We start from the raw sequence: 15,607 nt of genomic DNA on the forward strand, positions 1-15,607 counted from the left end.
TTATTTCATTAACTATTGTGTGTTTTCTTTCTTTAACAGACATTTTGTGAAATAAGCCCACATATGTCCATTGAAGAAAAAAACACACACACACAAAGGTCACAGAAATCACTTGAAAGTGGCAAAATTATAATTAATTAATTATAATTATAGCACTTATAGCACATTATAATTCATTACTGTTTAATTACCTAATAAAAATCTGACATTGCTTTTTGTCATCCAATACAATTATTAACAAAATAAAATAAAATAATGAAACTGTAATTCCCCTCATTTCGCCGTCCACTATTCACTCATTTGCATTTTTTCCATGGAATCTATAGTATACTCAGCTAGTTGCTTAAAAATTCACATAATATTTTTGCACTTTCTGAAATGCCCTGAGGTGCCACAAGATGACGCCAAAGCCCTGTCTAAGAAAGAAATTTGTACAGTAATTGGTCCAAGGAAGTATGTTGAAGTGATAAATCTCGACTGAGAGACAAGCTTTGTATGTCTGGGAGGAGCTAAGTTTAGCCAGGGTTGTTAGTGAAAATTAAAGAGAGTCTTCGAAGCATGTGCACGTACATGTGCACTTCCAGTGCATTTGCAAAATTTGCAAAATAAGTTTGAAATAACATTTATATGTTTGGGGTATATTTATGATTTAAACTATGAATATTAGCAGTTATCAAAAAGACAAAATATTGGCGAGGTGTCCATTACTCAAGTTTTTTCGCTGTTCACAGCAGGGCTCGATCCATAGACCAGATTACTGTACTCTAAATTAACAGTGAAATGTACCTTGGACCAATTTTTAAAGCAAGGTGCATGCATCGCAATTTTAACATTTTAATCAATGCTTGCAATGTGAACTATCCCACATGGCAAGGAAGAAGAAACAAATCGGCATGCATGTGCTTAGCGCTCTTAGCGTGTGGTGTACTCGAGATGACCAACAAAGCACACCACACACATAACGACATCTTGACCAGATGTCTGTCATAGTACCAAGACTCACCTGTAAAAGGCAGCAGGGTATGACAGGGCAGAAAGGATGCCAGAAAAGACAACGAAAAAAAATCTAATTCAACTCTGTGTGGCCAATTTAAATGACAAAGTTACCTATTATCTTAAAAAGGGGAAAAAAAGGAAAAAACAGACACACAAAAGCTAAAATTAGGACCATAGAAACATTTAAGAAAATGCAAAGTTGCATAAACTTGCCTCTCTAAGATATAAATGGAATGGATTACATGTGTACCGTTTCAATATATTTGTTTACTTTGTCAAAAAAGCGAAAAAGGATGAACAAAACCACTAGCACTGTTTGTTTCAAATTTAAGACATTAGTCTTGTCGCATATCTTTTACAACTAATCAAAGGCCGATAATTAATTGTGGCACCGTCCAGTAATCAAAGGTTTCCAATGATCCCATTACAATGTGATTGATAAGGTTCTGCGGGTAGGGGCTTTTAATCACCATGTACACTACACACGCTGATGCGCCTGAATTATTGAGGGCCTTCAGCAGCTCATCTTTCCTGCTACACAAATTCATTCATCTGATATTATGCAACTTAGTTCTGCACTGTTAGGTTAACTTGGCACAGATGTGCCTCAGCCTGCTCACACTGGAGATGAAAGGAGATTTAGTGAAAGATCTCGACTTACATTGCCAGCGCACAAACACGGGCTGTCAATGCCACAACCTTTAAGTTAAGCTTTTGTTTCAAGATAGTCAAAGGGGAGCGTTGACCATTGATTACGTCACCGTTCTCGCGACAACTTGAGTTTATTTTCCTGGTGGTTTCACGTGTTGCCCTAATTCATGACTCAATGCGTGAGTCAGCTCCAAGTCAGTCGTGATGTGAAATAATGTGCTACGCGTATTATGACATTCTAACGAATAAACGAGACAAGACTGCATTTTACACGAATAAGATATGTATTGTACGTTCCCTCTTTCAATGCAGGTGAGGCTGCATTGCCACCTTTTGGAATAAAGTGGAAAATGCACACATAGATATGTTATTCACGATTACTGTACTATACAGCTAAAGAAAAACTATTAAAAAAAATAACAATAAAACAACGTAAAATCAGTTTGCTCGAACACATGTAGTAGTTATACCTAATTGTTTACAATATATCCATTATTGACCCAATGTGCAAACAGCAAAATGTCAATAAATGCCTTTCAACAAAAAAAAAAAGAATAAAATCGTCCATAAAAGGCCAATTGAGACAGTCATTCACAATAACATTCTATTTATGTGGACATAGTGTGCTTAAACAAACAACGGATTTATTCATCTTTCATATACAATGCACCCCTTCACACAGCGAAGAACCATATTTGGTTACCCCAACTAAAGTTTAGTCCCAGGACAACTATAAGTTGTGCAACAATTGCATGTTTCTTTGATTTGTGCATGGTTTTGTTGTTGTACGAGAGGATCCGTCACGTAAGGAGAGAGAGAAAGAGAGAGAGAGAGAGAGAGAGAGAGAGAGAGAGAGAGAGAGAGAGAGAGAGAAGGGCGCGGTGTGTTCCCGAGTGGAATTTCACTTCCTGTCTCAGGTGAGTCACTTGGCCAGTGTCGTCACGGGCCACAGCTCTTTGTGGTGATCAACCTTTGGAGTCTTTCGATTACGAAATTGTCACGGACGGGAAAGGCTCGACATGTCTTGACTCTCGCCGGATGTTCTCCCGTTCGAGTGCATTTGCGCAAAGTACAACACGGCCTAAACTTGGGTTAACCGCCCAGGAAGAGATTTGTCGCTCATTACTGGCCTCGCTTTCGTTGCAGGTGGCGCCCGGTAGCCGATTTCCAACCTTGCTGAATTGTTCTTTTTAAACGATGGATCCACTGGTGCTGCTTCTGCTCTTTCTGGGGTGCGCGTCCAGCCAGGAGACGGCTGAGAAGTGTTCGGGCAAATTTAAGAAAGGCCGGGAGGATTTTGTGCTGGACGTCGACGAGTCCGTGAACGACGGGGCCACCTTTATCTCGTCCCCCAAACTGGAGCGCTCCAGAGACTGCGTCGCGGCCTGCTGCAAGGAGCCCAAATGCAATGTGGCCTTCATGCAGGGGGGTGCTGAGGAGAACGCCATCAAATCCTGCTTCCTCTTCGACTGCCTCTACAAGAAGAAGTACGCCTGTCGCTTCGTCAGGAAGAAAGGCTACTACAACTACATCCTGGACTCGGTCTATGAGAGCTACCTGGAGGTGGATCGCCCACCAAGTAAGACCGTACGCCCCCCCCCCCCCCCCCCCCCTGACCCCACAAACACACTTACGTCATTATAATAGGAAGATTTGTCAGTTCCACACTTGGCTTCTGGTATCACAATACCTCCTAATTATTCACGTTCAACACCATTTTAATATCCTTTTCATTTATGGGCTATGCATAATTCCCAACCGCCTTCCGTGTTTCGTCCCAAAAGTGCCAGAAACAAAGAAAAAGGATGTTGCAGTGTTCCAGAATGTTTTAGGACAGTGATTCTGAAAATGTGCTCACACTTTCACTGCCTAAGTACAATTCGGTTGTACTTATTTCAATATGCAGTACTTGCGTTAAATATTTGAGAACTGTTTGTTTTTAAATGGGTTTAGGTACAATTTTCATGTATTGCTTATGTGAAATACGTTTTAATTGAGTCATTATTTAACAGTTGGCGCTCTTGGTTTTTGATGAGTGCTCCTGTATTTTAACATTGGTCATAATGGTGGCACTTGGAGCACTAAGTATTTTCTTTAGGTGGTACTTGGGATTAAAATCACTGCTTTAGGAGGTTGATACATCTTGTAACATTCTTTTTAAGTGTTTTCTTGTTAAAATTGAATGCCATTTTATCCTATTTTAATCTTCTCCTCCTAAAAATCACGGGGTTATAAAAGATGCTCCAGGAACTACAAATGCACTGGTGTGTAGATGATTAAAATGTATCCCAGTGGGCATAGCCCCAATTATATATGATTCTGTATATGTACCATTAAGATGCAGCATAAAAAACTGGTCCCAATAATAAGATCAGCTCAAATTAAACTATCATAACTTCATCAAAATGAGGAGGTGACAATTTGTTTTAAGCGCTCAAATACTGTTAAAACACAATTGAATCAAAATGATGTACTGAAAATGAAAAATGAATTAATAAATCCAATGTCTTCCTTAGTGGGATAGAATTAAGTGGTTAGTGGTATTTTTCAGGAAAAAACATGTATACATCTTGATACATGCCTTATTTTTGAATGACCTAAAATGACTTCTGCTTCTAGTGTGTCTCATCTTTTGACAATAATGAAATAATAACACTAACACCTCTCCCCTCCACATTAAGTGATACATTTCTTCTTCAGTGGGTTCCACTGGTCTGTTTGCACTCTCAATATGTGAGACCACATAACAAGGATAGAAACCTCTACTTCAGCATGTTCACACATGCCAAACCCTTACGACCCCTGGTGTAGTGTTGGGTTTCTCATCTACCGCAGCTTCATTTCACTTGTGAATGTGTTCCATTATGAGCTTAGAAAATGATTGAATTGGAATCAATGTACATTCAGTGGTTGTGTGATTAAAAATGCGACCATGGTGTCCCGCTTCAGAGGAAACGGACCGTCCACCGGTGGCCAATGGCGGCCAGGACCGCGTGGTCCAGCCTCAGGACAGCGTGAACCTGAACGGCTTGGAGAGCAAAGATGACAAAGGGATCGAGTCTTATATGTGGCAAATGCTCACTGAGTATCCAGATGCTGTCATTGAGGTGAGTCAGTGTCAATAGCTTTATTGAATTCTCAGAAGGCAATGTGTCCTGACAGTAACCGAGGCTTTGTTTTCATGTAGAAAACCAAATATTCCGACCAGATTATCGTGTCCAATTTGACGTCGGGGATTTACAAATTCCAGTTGACCGTCACAGACACAATTGGTCAGTCGGACTCGACCAAGGTCACTGTTCTGGTTCTTACACCTGAACAGTCGGAACGTAAGTATTACTTTTCCGCTCCATTACATACAATCCTTTGACTGGCTCTGAGACTCACCCATTTCACCCCAAAAATTTCTGGAATTTTCTTTTCCAATGAAGTGCATATTCATTGTATTACGTGGATGTTCTGCTGTTAGAAATGGCTATTGGTCAAGCTCCCACACTTTGTAATGAATTCACTACAAGCAAACAATGCACATGGTCACAGCAAAGTATTTGAGCTTGCCGACAGCGTGGAAAATGAACATTTTTGGCTAATATTAGCATTATATGACCTGCAGTTAGCAAACATGATTCAGTTGGCAAGCTGACTGTGTACTGTTTAACAAATGTATTTAGAATTTCTGAATGTTTTTTGAAATCAATATTTTACTATGACAGAGTGGAAATGTTAAACTTAACATCCAACTACATACATAATATGATGAAAATTCTGTAACATAAGTGTCAACGCTTACTCTGCGACTACCCACTTTTCTAGCCTCCATTGAAGAAAGACTAAATGCTGGCTGTAACGTCACTCCAAACAGATGATTTCTTAAAGGAGCAGTTACCCCATATTGACTGGGTGGACTGCAATTTCAGGGACACAAAATGTTCAATATGATCAGTAAAATAGAATACTTTACTGGTATGTGTGCAAATGTTTGGTCACTTCTAATAACCATACAATTGACTCTTGTGCCATTACGTATCGTAGTAATACTACCATACTATGTCGTATTGCTTCAAATTGTTGTTTTGAGAGAGTGCGACAAAGCGATGTATTATTTTACAATGCTTCAAATTGTTATTTTGAGAAAAGGCGACAAAGCTAGTTGACCTTTACACAGTACTGTGTGCTACAACTTTTTAGCCACTTTTTCTTATGTCACGTTCACTGTATTTGTTGACATGTCTTCTGAACCCTTTCAGAGTTGCGTGTTTGTTTCATGTTGAGACAATGCCCTTATGCTCATTTCGTTTCCTCAGGGCTTTTTACATACCTATTTATTTCTGTTTGTTTTGCTCAGTAGCCCCATGTTTACAGGCCAACCTGAATGGTTCTAACTAACTGACCTCCTTGTTATTCTGCCATTGTTGAACCTTTGTCTTTTAATGTGATGAAACCTGTCAAGACATGTATGTTGAGTTAAGTCCTACAGGCTGAATGAATGAGGAACAGTACAAAGATAAGAGAACTAGAACTTCTGATGTGACCACTTTAATCTCCTCCCCCTTGATATCAAATCAACTATGAAGGTCATTTCCTCTGAGTGCCATACATGACCTGTAGATGTGATTCTTCATGTTTATGTTTCTGGAAAACGGAAGTGAGGAGCATACTTGGTGTACTCCCACTCCCTCCACCCCCGACTCAACAAAACCTGTCGGTCTGGTTTCAACTTAGGTTTCGTAAACGTGAACACTGCAATCGTTGTCCATATGGATTGAAAGTCATTAAAAGGCTTTTAGCTTTATTCATTGGTGTTACTTCTTAAATTATATTTAGTCAGTGTGGGTTAAGTGCACATTGGGAAATAATTTGGGCTTCAGAAATTCAGTTAAATTATCCATTAACAGCTTGTCTGGAATGCAGAATATGCGTAACAGAGGTTGTGGGAGAAAAAAACAGCCAGGTTTCATTCACGTGAACATTCACTAAATAAAGGGTAACTATCCAAGTTCAGAGTGAAAATTGTAACATCACTTTTAATAAACGTAAACATTTTTAGAAATATTTTAAGTCATTGTTTCTACATATCCAGAAAAAAATATTAAACTTAAATGTGTATTGCACAATATATACAGTAAGAGGATTCAGTCCATATTCAAACAATTTGCCGTATACAGACCCTTTAAAAAAAATAAGTTTATTTATTTCCATAATTCCATTCCCAAATAAAACTTTCATAGATTATAGATTTCATAGATTATAGATTTATTTGTTTATTTTTTACATAATTTGGATTTAGAGTTCATAAACCCCACAAAATCATGAATTCAAAAAATTAGAATACTGTGAAGAAATCACCATTTACATCTCAGTTTTTGTAGAAAAAAAAGACAGAAATTAGACTCACATTAAATCAATCAAAATATGGTACTTTCAAAGCGATATGTTAATCTTCAGTACTTGGTTGGGAATCCCTTTGCTTTAATCACTGCGTCGATGCGCTGTGGCATTGAAGCAATCAGCCTGTGACATTTCCTGGGAGTTATGGAAGCCCAGATTTCCTTGGTGCATGCTGTCAGTTCTTCTTTGTTTGTGGGTTTGGTGCCCCTCATTTTCCTCTTGATAATACCCCATAGATTCTCAATGGGGTTTAGATCCGGTGAATTGGCTGGCCAGTCAAGCACTGTGATGGCATGGGCATCAACCCAGGTTTTGGTGCTTCTTGCGGTTTGGGCAGGGGCCAGGTCTTGCTGGAAGATGAAATCTGCATCTCCATACAGATCCTCAGCAGAAGGAATCGTGAAGTCCTCTAAAACATTCTGGTAGACTGTTGCGGTGACCTTGGATTTAAGAAAGCAGAGTTTACCAACAACTGCACTGGACATTGCACCCCAAACCATGACTAACTGCGGATATTTCACACTGGACCTCAAGCAGCTCGGGTTCTGTTCTTCACCCGCCTTCCTCCAAACCCTTGGACCTTGAGTCCCGAATGAAAGGCACACTTTACTTTCATCAGAAAAGAGGACCTTGGACCACTGGCCAACAGTCCAGTCCTTCTTCCCCTTGGCCCAGTTGATACATTTCCTACGTTGGCTCGGGCTTAGAAGTGGCTTGACCCGAGGAACCCGACAGTTGTAGCCCATCTCCCGGATGCGTCTGAATGTGGTTGTTTTTTAAGATGTGACTCCTGCCTCATTTCCACTCTTTCTGGATCTCTGCTAGATTCTTGAATCTTCTCTGTTTGATAATCTGCTGAAGCCCACGGTCATCTCTTTTGCTGGTGCATCTTCTCCTCCCACATTTTGTCTTTCCACTAGACTTTCCATTGATATGCTTGGACAGAGCACTCTGTGAACAGCCAGCCTCCTTAGCTATGAACTATTGTATGAACTATAGAACTACCCGTCCTCTGGAGGGTATCAATGATGGTCTTCTGGCCAGTTGTCAAGTCTGCAGTCTTCCCCATATTGAACCCAACTGAGACAATTGAACCAAACTGAAGCAATTTAATGACACCTGGGGAAAGCTGTGCAGGTGCTTTGAGTTTAGTAGATGATTAGTTTGTGACACTCAGTTTAAAACAATTATGGCCCGCAAACTTTGGGCTAATTATTTCACAGTATTCAAATTTTCTGAATTCCTGATTTTGTGGATTTTATGGGCTGGAAGGCCAAATTATGTAAAAATAAACAAATAAATACTTGAAATTGTTAAAATGGTGGGCCCTGAATCTCTACAATATCCATCCATCCATCCATTTTCTGAGCCGCTTCTCCTCACTAGGGTCGCGGGCGTGCTGGAGCCTATCCCAGCTGTCATCGGGCAGGAGGCGGGGTACACCCTGAACTGGTTGCCAGCCAATCGCAGGGCACATAGAAACAAACAACCATTCGCACTCACAGTCATGCCTACGGGCAATTTAGAGTCTCCAATTAATGCATGTTTTTGGGATGTGGGAGGAAACCGGAGTGCCCGGAGAAAACCCACGCAGGCACGGGGAGAACATGCAAACTCCACACCGGCAGGGACGGGGATTGAACCCCGCACCTCAGAACTGTGAGGCTGACGCTCTAACCAGTCGGCCACCGTGCCGCCTCTCTACAATATGTGAATGTTTAACCTTTTGAATGGAATTATGGAAATAAATAAATCTGGTCCATGATATAAATTTTTTTTGGAAAGGGTCTGTAGTCCTAAATATTGCCATCAGGCCTGGATGCAAATTGTTAGATGTTTGGGAGAGCTACAAAAAATGAGAAAAACAAGATCAGGTTTCAGGTGTGAGACAGTAACTTTTGTTTTTGATGTCTGGTTGAATGAATCTGAGTTGGACATGAGTCATAACTTGAGAAAAAGTATATTAGATGAATTGAGCAGGTTGTTCATGTAAAACAGGGAAATTGCTTTTCAGGATATCTAGTTTGATTATTAATAACTGAGACATTTGATTATGGATGACATAACATTTTTGTTTTCAATGTTTTCAAATATCTGCAAGAAAAATATAACATCAACAACTACCCTTACTTCCTGCAGATCACTGCATGGCTCCAAAGAAGATTGGACCATGCCGTGGTGCTTTCCCTCGGTGGCACTACAACGGCGCTTCAGATAGGTGCGAGGAGTTTGTATTTGGGGGCTGCAGGGAAAACCTGAATAACTATCTTTCCAAGGACGAGTGCACAAATGCATGCTATGGCACAGGTATGTTTGCTTCGCTTCCATTCATGCATTCACTGTGTGCATACAGTGTAGGGATTATTTGAAATTTGCAAGATATTTCCATTGTGCATATAAAGTAGATGACTCCATAACAGGTTTGGGTAGACTTTTTTTCCAAATTTCAAATGATGCTGTTTGCATGTATTCAAAATATATAGACACTGGAAACGGCAATTTGTGGATGAACCACTTTAAATCCTGCTCATGGTGGTTCTTCACTATAAAGGTAGAAGGTGGACTTTGACTAATATTTTCATGTCAACCAGTTCCACATAATGTTAGGCCCGCCGCACACTGAGAAACGTGAGCAAATGCGACTGAAGTGGACCATTGCGGGGAAAAAATGACAGTTGTCTACTCTTTGCCATACACCAAGCAATTCAGCACCGCACATCTACTGATGTGCGTCAGGAATGTTCTCTTCTGATGTATTACCACAAGCCAATAATATAATTGTTTTGAATGTTATTTAGGAAGCTCTTGACCCTTTTGACACATAACCAGCTGAGCTGTTTAAATCGCTTCACTGACAAATGTCGTTTATCCATGCAGTGTTGCTATCCATCCCACATCCGCTGCAGCTCGAGTTGGGACAGTGACAATATTAACGAATGACATGTACCCAAACTTAGTGGCAATTTGTTTCCTGGTGACTACTATTTATGTTTTTTTTTTTTTTCCTTCCTCAGAAAAAAGGGGTTCTGGTAGAGGTTTACCACTTCCGGATCAGCGAGGTTTGCCACAATCGCACCTACTGGCAGAGTTGTTTTTTACTCTGCTAAACTTTTGATATTCTAGTTTGTATTGCCTTAATGCCAATGATGTTTCTTCTGTGTGTGTCATGGCAGAAAAGTGTGGCGTTGCTTGCACTGCAGAGCAGTTCACCTGTGCAAACGGCTGCTGTTTGGAACCAGGCTTGGAGTGCGACTCAACTGCTCAATGTAGTGACGGCTCAGATGAAAAGAAATGCGAGGACTGTAAGAATCATTTTTTATTTTTATAACTCACTGAGCTCACTTGGGTGAAATATATGCTTACCTCAATTAATATATTTTATTGTATGTCAGTGGACAACACATTTCAGATTTTGCTGAAGATTCCAGTAGATGAGCAAAAAGGTGACAATTTTTATTCCAAGAGACAAGATTTTAGTTGTGAAAAATTACATCATTTTTCGTCGTTTAATCTTATTTCCTTTTGTTCACAGTGCGGTGCACTGAGCCTCCAGAGACAGGCAGCTGCAGGGACACGCTCACTAAGTGGTACTACAACCCTCTCCAGCAGGTCTGCTATCGCTTCAACTACGGTGGTTGCCAGGGAAATGAAAACAGATTTGACTCTAAGGAGGCCTGTGTGAAGGTCTGCAGAGGGGTGACAGGTGGGTGGTACTCACCAAGGTGTATTATATTTTACAAAACTGAACGAAATAACAAAAACTGAAATTGCCAAAACATTTTTGTTCATAAAATGTTTTTTTTTTTTAAGTCACGATAATTAACTGAAACTATATCTAATGGGCAGCACGGTGAATGACTGGTTAGCACATCTGCCTCACAGTTCTGAGGACCCGGGTTCAAATCCCAGCCCCCCCCTGTGTGTCGTTTGCATGTTCTCCCCGTGCCTGTGTGGGTTTTCTCTGGGTACTCCGGTTTCCTCCCACATCCCAAAAACATGCATGGTAGGTTAATTGAAGACTCTAAATTGCCCGTAGGTGTGAAAGCGAGCGCGAATGGTTGTTTGTTTATATGTGCGCTGCGGTTGGCTGGCGACCAGTTCGGGGTGTACCCCGCTTCTCGCCCGAAAATAGTTGGGATAGGCTCCAGCACGCACCCAACCCTAGTGAGGATAAGCGGTACAGAAAATGGCTGGTTTGGTATTCCTCAGTGTTAGTAGTCATCAAAGCAGCCATGCTGCGCTTTCTCTGCTCTATGTACAATAGATATAACTGTCATATGCCCACCACGTCAATGCCCCACATTCAACATGGCTACCACGTAGGCACGGGAGGCACGTATTTTGGAATTGGATCTAGTCATATTGTGTATATGTAACCCAGAAATACTTTAGTCCCATTCACTGACTGCATTGCGCCACAACACCAGTAAACAACAGCGGCCAATTCTGGAACTAACAGACTTTGTCACCGGCATTTTAAATGACAAATGGAAACAATTTTATTTTTTTTTTCCCCTTTTTTTAATCACCTGATAAATACCCCATTTTGGGGAAGAAAAAAAAACAACCTACAATTAATGGAAGCTAAAATAAAAGTAAGCATTTTCAAACAATAAACTTGCAAACCACCTTTAAAAACGAATTAAAAGTTACTGACCTTGAAAAACAAGTAAAAACGAAATATAAATTAACTAATGAAAAACAATAACCTTGGTACTAAATGGCTGTACACCTTTCATATACTATAGTATACTGTATTTTAAGTTACCCATGTAGCATTCTTGTCAGTCAATCAACTGTTTATTTTAGTTGAGCACTTAAGCGATTGTTGAAGTAGAGCTTTAGTTTGGATTAGTAATATATTTTGCTCTTGCCAACATGTTCTTTTGCCTTAGGTCAGTGATTCTCAACGTGTGGTACGAGCACTACTAGTGGTATGTGGGCTCCCTCTAGTGGTATGTGAATGAATCATTGCCCAAGTGCAGTTCCGTAGTATTTAACGTTTAAGTTCAATACATTTAGATTTAATCTTCAGTGACTGTTTTTAACTATATTTAGGTTTAAAAAAAAATTGAACTTTTATGTGCGATACATTTGACTTGAATCAGTAATTGGATAAAAAAAATAAAATAATAATGTTTACTTATAAAATTGGCTCGATTCCTGTAAAATTACATATTATGTTTTCACTCAATTCACATAAATTACAAATAAAGTTTTTAATGTAATATAACGATTTTATTGTTGTTAAATTTTGACTTTTTTTCCCTCACCGGAAAATGTGTTATTTCTTGTAGTATTCCGTCATTAGTCTCTGATCATTTTTGTTCCCCCCGTAGTTTTTTTTGCCTTCCATAATACGTATTATGCCTTTATTTATGTGAAACTTGAAGTCTTCTATTCTTACTGTATTATAAATTACATCTTTTTATCTCGTAATATTACAATTTTAGGAATACAAACTTTGTCTAGTTTTTGAAACAGTATATATTTAGGCCTACTTCACGCTTGTATTTTAATGTTGGTCATTATAGTGGTACTAGGCAAGCCTATTAATTTTTTTAACCACTGCCTTGGGTTATTTCCTCAGATTGGTGACACTGGTAAAATTTGATAGCCCAGAGAGGGGGCAGTGGGTGGAATCATAGGGAAATAGTTAGGTAATATTAATACTTGTTTCTGTAGGATGTATGACAAAGAAGAGCATATAAAAATGCAATAAAATCCTTTATCAATGCTAATCTGTTTTACTTTAAAATATTGTGTGACATGCCTCAAAGTGGTTTTAGTGACCACATCATACATCGACCATCTGCTAAATTGCAGTTAGTATAGGTAATCCTCTCTCTGGTTAAACAACCACTCGTCATTTGGTACACCTGATGACGAGTGGTTGTATCAAAACTTCAAATACGCTTATTATTGTAATCACAGTTTGGTATATCCTCTCATATTGCTTTCAGCACACTTTTGTCAAGTAGATAGTTCATACTTCAGTCAATAGGGGGGAGCATGTGTCCACCCCCAATGCACAAACAAAGATATGCAGGAAGGAATGAATGAATGAATTTGATTAAATTCACTCAAACTCAACATTGCCTGGTATGAAAAGAAGTGATTTTACAAGGCGTAACTCTTTACACAACAAATTCCTAACTATTGAAAGGCTGAGATATTTGCTCTAACGTCTCAGTGTGGAATCTTTTGTGCCAGTAGAAATTTAGGAGTCAAATTAAATCAACTTGTTTTTACTGCTTCTGGTGATCTTAATGGTTATTTTTGTTGTTGTTTTTTCAGAAAAAGATGTGTTTGCAAGAAAACAGGAGTTTGAGCGCAGAGTGTCTGGAAGTCAGACAGGTATGTAACTAACCTTATAATTTAAACTGCCTCACAGTTCTGAGGTCCCGGATTCAAATCCATCCTCGCGTGTGTGGAGTTTGCATGTTCTTTCCGTGCCTGCGTGGGTTTTCTCCGGGTACTCCGGTTTCCTCCCACATCCCAAAAACATGCATGGTAGGTTAATGGGAGACTCCAAATTGCCCGTAGGTGTGAGTGTGAATGGTTGTTTGTTTATATGTGCCCTGTGATTGGCTGGCGACCAGTTCAGGGTGTACCCCGCCTCTCGCCCGAAAAAGGCTGGGTTAGGTTCCAGCACGCCCACGACCCTAGTGAGGATAAGCGGTACAGAACATGGATGGCTTACCCAAAATTGCTTTTTGCTATAAAATGAACCATGGCTCCTTTATTTGTACAGGCGTTATAGCAATAGCTGCCATCCTGGCTATAGCTATCGTCATCCTATTGGGCATTCTCCTGTACTGCTTCATGAAGGGCAAGAAGAAGTCGTCGCAGCATCACCGCGTGCCTGTCAATAACGCTCCACTCACCACCATAGAAGACAGGGAGCATCTTGTCTACAACAGTACCACCAAGCCCATCTGACCCCACTGTTTGCGTGGTAAATGACAGCAGTGTCCAGAGCCGCATCATTTACTGAATGAACTCTGATTGATGGAAGAGACAACAATGTCTTTTCACGCCACGAGTGGAGTTGTTTTGTGTGTGTAGTTTTTATAGGCAATGTGTACAGGAGACGGTGTCTTGGAAAATATGAGATGTTTAAATATTTGATTTTCAGTAAGTTTGTTTTAACTGTCTTTATGACTAACAGCTTGAGTCATTTCACCTGTTAAATTAACTCCATATACTCAATTTTCCCCAGGTATATAATGGTCTGTTACTGAAAAGTAAACCTTAAAACGGAATACTTGAGTTTCATGTAATGTTCCTTTAACTGACATCTCCTGTCTGCCGGTTAATGTTTTTTCTATTTCTTTGTTACTCCCTTGAATAATCGGAATAATATAGGAATAATCCATAATCTTGATCTTAGTTTTAGGAATGTTGTTTTGTGTTTAAAGATGTTTTTATAACAAGCATAATGCATTCATCTATGATAATTCATACCTAAATAAAGCAGCCTTGCTTATCTCTCGACACAAATAACTGTCTTAAGCAGTGTTGTGATAGTTATGCCAAATATAAGAATTACCTTTGTGTTTGGCAATGTCTTGTTAGAGCATTGTTGTGCAGAAGATCTTTACTTCAGTCGTATACTGAGTCGTTCTCTGCATTATGGGGAATGCCATTGTCCATGCCTTAAATTATTTTATATTCCAAAATGGTTTGATTGATAGGTTTCAGATTAAATGTTAGGATAATATAACATTATATGTAGTACATTTGGCTATATTTGTTTTTAAAAACCTTTTGACAAATTAAAACCTCTTTAAACTGTGTTAAGACAGTGAGCACGTATTTATATTTGTGCTCCATTTATGTATCAATCATTCAGTTACCTATATATTACCTGACTAAGTTAAAACAGATACACTATTAGTGGTGGGAGGTAACAAAGTACAAATACTGTGCTCAAGTAGACTTTTCAGACATTGAGCAAGGAAGGTTTTTTGACTTTTTCATGGCAAATTGTCAAGCTTCTGCGTTCATTTTAATTTAATTTTTTATTTTTTTTTGCTGTCTGATTTGAATAAAAAAAAAAAACATGCAAGGTGTAGTCTTCCAGTTTATCATTTGGTCATTTAACATTTTTGTTAGTCAAAACGTTAGCAAAGCTAGGGGAGCATGTTGTTTTGTTGTCCAGGTTTTTCTTCTCTGTACGAACAGTATGATATGGCATAGGAGAATTTTATTTTCAGTCCTCAATATATCTGGAACATACCGAGGGCCGAAATGCCTTTTTCAAGAGGCCACTGTCGCACAAAACAAAACGTAACGCATACATCCTCCTTGTTGTATGAAGCGGTTACAGATAAAAGAGGAGGTCTGGGGTCTCCCTTTAGCAGTGCATCATAGATGTTGTGACGTCATAACATTGAGTGCGCTTTTGTTTTAAACTTTCACTTAATAAGTTGAATCAGTACTTCTACTTTTACCAGTCTTATTTGCACAAGTATTTGTACTTATGTGCAGAGTGTATTGACTTTCGCCACCTCTGATATTAACTATACAGAATTGGTAGTTTTTAACTGGCCAAGACAAAGGGCTGTAC

At 39.3% G+C, this 15,607-nt stretch overlaps 1 protein-coding gene across 1 annotated transcript; it reads left to right on the plus strand.

Annotated features, from left to right (window-relative positions):
- Positions 1-2,558: 2,558 nt before the first annotated feature.
- On the plus strand, positions 2,559-14,526 carry spint1a (serine peptidase inhibitor, Kunitz type 1 a). Its single transcript, XM_061796122.1, has 10 exons — positions 2,559-3,226; positions 4,597-4,754; positions 4,835-4,976; positions 9,175-9,342; positions 10,050-10,094; positions 10,209-10,337; positions 10,428-10,478; positions 10,568-10,738; positions 13,333-13,392; positions 13,790-14,526. Exons 1-10 carry the CDS (start codon positions 2,845-2,847, stop codon positions 13,975-13,977), a joined length of 1,494 nt encoding a protein of 497 aa, XP_061652106.1. The 5' UTR covers positions 2,559-2,844; the 3' UTR covers positions 13,978-14,526.
- Positions 14,527-15,607: the final 1,081 nt, after the last annotated feature.

This window comes from Phyllopteryx taeniolatus, chromosome 13, assembly GCF_024500385.1.
Source record: "Phyllopteryx taeniolatus isolate TA_2022b chromosome 13, UOR_Ptae_1.2, whole genome shotgun sequence".
NCBI lineage: Eukaryota > Metazoa > Chordata > Actinopteri > Syngnathiformes > Syngnathidae > Phyllopteryx > Phyllopteryx taeniolatus.

Coding starts and splice junctions, on each gene's coding strand:
- spint1a (XM_061796122.1), top strand. CDS start 2,845: ATGGATCCACTGGTGCTGCTTCTGCTCTTTCTGGGGTGCGCGTCCAGC. Junction 4,755..4,834: donor ATCCAGATGCTGTCATTGAG/GTGAGTCAGTGT, acceptor GTTTTCATGTAG/AAAACCAAATATTCCGACCA. Junction 9,343..10,049: donor AAATGCATGCTATGGCACAG/GTATGTTTGCTT, acceptor TTCCTTCCTCAG/AAAAAAGGGGTTCTGGTAGA.